The sequence below is a fragment of the Arachis stenosperma genome, chromosome 10 (assembly GCF_014773155.1).
Source record: "Arachis stenosperma cultivar V10309 chromosome 10, arast.V10309.gnm1.PFL2, whole genome shotgun sequence".
NCBI classification, from domain to species: Eukaryota; Viridiplantae; Streptophyta; class Magnoliopsida; order Fabales; family Fabaceae; genus Arachis; species Arachis stenosperma.
In genome coordinates, this window is record NC_080386.1 from 19,465,432 (window position 1) to 19,470,234 (window position 4,803).

General features: G+C 33.0%; 2 protein-coding genes across 3 annotated transcripts; one reads left to right on the forward strand and one right to left on the reverse strand.

The window, feature by feature from the left end:
• The first annotated feature begins 203 nt into the window (after nucleotides 1-203).
• On the forward strand, nucleotides 204-1,979 carry LOC130956005 (peroxidase P7-like). The gene is made up of 4 exons (XM_057883025.1): nucleotides 204-425; nucleotides 525-716; nucleotides 838-1,003; nucleotides 1,481-1,979. Exons 1-4 carry the CDS (start codon nucleotides 207-209, stop codon nucleotides 1,864-1,866), a joined length of 963 nt encoding a protein of 320 aa, XP_057739008.1. The 5' UTR covers nucleotides 204-206; the 3' UTR covers nucleotides 1,867-1,979.
• On the reverse strand, nucleotides 1,916-3,617 carry LOC130956007 (uncharacterized). 2 transcript variants are annotated; one of them, XR_009076962.1, is made up of 4 exons: nucleotides 3,406-3,617; nucleotides 3,219-3,300; nucleotides 2,568-2,828; nucleotides 1,916-2,467 (listed from the first exon to the last, which is right to left on the reverse strand). XR_009076962.1 is itself a non-coding variant. In XM_057883026.1 (4 exons), the coding sequence occupies exons 1-4, from the start codon at nucleotides 3,539-3,541 to the stop codon at nucleotides 2,321-2,323; spliced, it is 435 nt and encodes a 144-aa protein (XP_057739009.1). In that variant the 5' UTR covers nucleotides 3,542-3,617; the 3' UTR covers nucleotides 1,921-2,320. The 2 variants fall into 2 exon arrangements, 1 of the variants encoding a protein (XP_057739009.1); XM_057883026.1 differs by having other exon boundaries at nucleotides 1,921-2,467; nucleotides 2,759-2,828.
• Between the last annotated feature and the right edge of the window lie 1,186 nt (nucleotides 3,618-4,803).

Consider the following 4,803-nt stretch of genomic DNA (forward strand, 5'->3'; position numbering starts at 1 on the left):
CTGAATAATCAACTTACAATAATTGCAATTATAATGTCATGAAAATACCAGCAATCCTTTACCTTTTACGTAAAAGCAATTGATATGGGATTCATTCAATTGATTTACCAATTTTACCCACATTCTCACTTTAAGGGAAAGATCCAAACCAAGTATAAGTAATTCAATCATTTGCGTATTGCAAGCTAATAAGAAAGCTGAAGTATATGGCTTCTTATTACTACTACTACCTCTTGTTTGTTCTTGTTGCTACTGCTGCAATTTCTGAAGCAGATTCAAAAACTAAGTTATCTAAAGATTTCTATTCACGCAGTTGTCCTAAACTATTGCCTATAGTGAAAGATGAAATCATAAAAGCCATTAACAAAGAAACTCGCATGGGAGCTTCCTTACTTAGACTACATTTCCATGACTGCTTTGTAAATGTGAGTTTACTATACTATACGCAATTCACATTAATTTACCTTCAAAAAAAAAACTTCGTGATTTGCTTAATTTGGCTTCATTGATGTTATTATGATCAGGGCTGTGATGCGTCAATACTGTTGGACAACACAAAGAACTTCATCGGAGAGAAAACGGCGGCAGCTAACAATAACTCAGCAAGAGGGTTCGACGTGATTGATGACATTAAGACCAAAGTGGAGAAAGCATGCCCCAGGATTGTGTCATGTGCTGATATTCTTGCTCTGGCTGCTAGAGATTCTGTAGTTTATGTAAACACCCCTATTTTATTAACTAGAATTTATGTTATGACCCTTAAGAAAGGCTTGAATATTTTTTTTTATGGCATGACATGTGTTTTTTATTAGGGTAATGATTGTTGTAACTTTACAGTTAGGAGGACCTTCATGGGAAGTAGGCTTGGGAAGAAGGGATTCTACCACTGCTAGCAGAGCTGCTGCCAATAACTCTATTCCTGCACCCTTTTTTAGTCTAACCACTCTCAAATCAAATTTTGCAAACCATGGGCTTTTTGTGGAGGACTTGGTGGCTCTTTCAGGTACTATAACCAAACTAGATTAGATGTATCAATAAGGGACACCCGCTGCTCAAGCATCCCGTGTTAACGCAAGATCCGGAAAACGGCTGCACTCAGAAAATAATATAGGCAGCCTAACCTGATAATTACATAGCAGTGGCATAATAATAATAATAATAATAATAATAATAATAATAATAATAATAATAATAATAAATGCTTAATCATGAACATTTCTAGGCTATTTTAGAATGAAAGTGATGGATGAGGAGAATTATTAGTGTTATGCTATTATAATGGAAGAAATCTTGGATGAACACAAGTTTAACAACTCAGTTATTCACAAGGAAGTTGGTATGAATCATAAATTTAATTTACCTTAACTGATGGGACTTAGTTTTAACCAAATGAGTTGTTAAACTGAGGCTTGTAAAAGAATCTCTCGTTATAATGTTATAACGTCCAAGAAATGTTCTGATTCACTATTTTTAATAACAGGTGGACACACTATTGGCTTGGCTAGATGTGTACAATTCAGAGCACACATCTATAATGATTCCAATATTGATGCTTCCTTTGCCAAGTCTCTGAGGAGCAAGTGCCCCAGAAAAGGAAATGATGCTGTACTTGCACCCCTTGAACTTCAAACACCGACACATTTCGACAATCTATACTACAAGAATTTGCTGGTTAAAAGGGGTCTTCTCCATTCAGACCAGGAGCTCTTGAATGGTGGTTCTACTAGTGCTCTGGTGAAGAAATTCGCTGCTAACAAGAACGAATTCTTTAAGGCTTTTTCCAAGGGCATGGTCAAAATGAGCAGCATCAAGCCTCTCACAGGTAAAAAGGGGCAGATCAGAATCCATTGCAGAAAAGTCAATTAGACATGCAACATTAGTAAGTGATATTTGTGGGAAAAAATGTATCTTCAACTAATTAGCCACCCCTTTGTCTAAAACTATGTCAAATGATCAATAAACTACCACTTTTTATTTGTCTATATGTTATCAAATTAAACTGCAAGACCATATCTCATCCCCAAGCTCAATGAATTTCACAATAACAAATTCATGAATTTCAATAAAACGAAGACTTTCATATAAAAGATAAGACTGATAAACTGATGATAGACTTTCGAGGCTTCAATACATGTAATTTTAGTTCTCATCCTGAAACAAAATTTCCTGTGGTTTCTTTCCATACCCCATTAGACTATTGCGAAAGTAATCATGAACTCGAAGTCTTAGATATTTGCTTATTTACATCATGGTTTTGATTAGGATATCAATACTTACACAAATAACTAAAAACAAGGACTCATGCTGCTACCTCTTCCACTTACTCCAGCTCATGAATGGATTCAACCTCCTCTACCGATAGCACAAAGTCATCGACCTCTTTGTAGTAGGCATTCTGTTTTTCAATGAAATCTTGCAGCTGGGAATTCTTGGACTTCTTTTGTTGGTTAGACATGCAACGCTGCTTCTGAAAACACAGCAAAACATGACAAACAAGAACCAAGTAGAATTTAGAGTTTATGCAATTAACTCTAAATGATTAAGAACAACAAGCTTTGTTACACCACCTCCATATATGCCTCATGCAGAGTATACAATCCTACAAAATGTGCTAATTACTGTATTACCAACATGGATACAACTTCAGAAAGATGAGATGATTGTCGCATAACCAAACCAACATCAACAGATTCAGAGGAGTTGGAACTTGGAAGGTCTGTAGTCTGTACAGAACCATAACGGTAAATTTTTTTTCTACCTTTCTACAAGGAACTGTCGAATGCTTGGCTTCAAGGAGATCCAAAGCTTCAACTTCATCACTTCCTCCCCTGTTTTACATTACAAGAAACGAACCAAAAAATCAAGTAGTTAGATCATAGACTCGTGCTTTCTCGCAAGTCGACAACAAAAAATAACAATCAAAGATTATTCACTCAATTAAGACAAGGAAATTTCAGATGATGAATTATAAAAACTAAATTTCGCTATAGAAGCTTCACTCGTACCTAATCAAAACCAGCAACAGCATAATTTACAAACCTTCTTTAAACAACTGGATTTTTTATTTTTCAATACTCTAATCCCTCATGGATTTGAAGCCATAGTTACATGAATATTTTAAATGTGGCGCACGTACCAGAACGTATTGTGTTCCATGTAACTATGATTGAAGGTTTGTGTAACACATAGGGTTCAAGCTGCAGGAACGAAATAATTACCGGATATTAGAGACGTTTTGTTGTGGATTGGTCACCGCTTTGTTATGGTTATTTCTCCTTTCATGTGTTCCACTGCACAAGGCTGAAATAGTAATAATAGTAACGGTTAATCAGTAGAGACGCATGCAGTAAAGGTGGCGTTAGGATTCAGCAGTTCAAGGAGTAAAAATGATAAGGGGAAAGGTACCGGGAGGAGGTGGAGGAAGAAGAAGAAGAGAGTTGCATTTGGTGACAGATTTGTTGAAGTTGTTGGAAGAAGACGAGTTGGTGCGATCGGAGAGAGGGTATAGTCGTCTTCTCCGCTCCGCACCTTTCATTTCCATTTTCACTTTGGAGATTGCCGCCAAATTTCTGCTGGGAATTTCTGCTTCTGCTGTGTGGGCATAGCTACGTTTTAATTTTTGGGGGATGCTCCAAAAAAGACACAGAAAATGTCTTTTTTTAAAGATATTTTTTAATAATTAAAATTTAACAGATATAATTACTTAAATTATGTTATTTTTGTCAAAATTAGATCAGACAAAATAATTTGACCGAAAAATAGTAAATCAAATTTTGAATCCGTTTAAATTAATATTATTTTTTTATAAAAAATAACTACAATACCCCTATTATATAAAATGACTAAAATACTCTTATTATATATATTAATTTTGAGAATTCTAAATTCTAGCCCTTTTCTTCTCTATCGTTATAGCATTAGAATTTAAAGTTTTCAAAATTAATATATATATATATATATATATATATATATATATATATATATATATAGTTGTGTTTTATAATAGGGATATTGTAGTAATTTTTTATAAAAAATATTAATTTATATCGATTTAAAATTTAATTTATTAATTTTTTGCTAAACTGATTTGTCTAATCCAATTTTAATAAAAATAATACAATTTAATTGATTATATGTGTCAAATTTTAATTTTTAAAAAATATCTTTAAAAAAAGACATTTTTGACATCTTTATCTAAGTGGCTCCCTTAATTTTTTTTTTCTTTTTTTCCTCTGATATCCATAAAATGGTTAACTAGACCGTGGAAGCCGTCAAGCCGACACGTCTTATAGGGGTTATAAAATTAATAACGATTAATCTCTTATTTTATTATTTTATTAATTTTGTATTTTAAAAATATATTTTTAGGGTAAATAATCAATTCAATTTTTTCCTTTTTTAAAATAGAATAAAGCGATTTTTGTCGAAAAAAATAGATCTATTTCAATTTCTGTCTGCTGTGAGTCATTGTAATTTTTTTTTTTGTTACCTTCCCTCACTAAATTTAATGAAAGAGACCCATGTGGCATTTAATATTGTTGATGTGGATGTTAAATTTTCATTAAATGCTATACTAACGAATGAGCAATGATTAGAAGTTGATATGTCTTTCTGAGAACAATAGTGAGGAGTCGATTTGTCCTCTATAGATAATGATCAGAGATTAATTTGTCCTTCTTTATTCACAAAAAATCGTTTCACATACTCTACTAAATTAAAACTTATGTTATTTGGAGATGATTCATCTCCATTGAGATCCTCACTTCTCTTCCAAATCAAACAGCTGATATTTCATGACTCACC

Bases quoted from the DNA above. Each gene is read 5' to 3' on its own strand.
- LOC130956005 (XM_057883025.1), top strand. From the start codon at position 207: ATGGCTTCTTATTACTACTACTACCTCTTGTTTGTTCTTGTTGCTACT. The intron at 426-524 runs GTGAGTTTACTA...TATTATGATCAG, and splicing joins TCCATGACTGCTTTGTAAAT to GGCTGTGATGCGTCAATACT. The intron at 1,004-1,480 runs GTACTATAACCA...TTTTAATAACAG, and splicing joins GGACTTGGTGGCTCTTTCAG to GTGGACACACTATTGGCTTG.
- LOC130956007 (XM_057883026.1), bottom strand. From the start codon at position 3,541: ATGGAAATGAAAGGTGCGGAGCGGAGAAGACGACTATACCCTCTCTCC. The intron at 2,829-3,218 runs GTAATTATTTCG...AATGTAAAACAG, and splicing joins CAAAACGTCTCTAATATCCG to GGGAGGAAGTGATGAAGTTG. The intron at 2,468-2,758 runs GTAGAAAAAAAA...CTGTGTTTTCAG, and splicing joins CGACAGTTCCTTGTAGAAAG to AAGCAGCGTTGCATGTCTAA.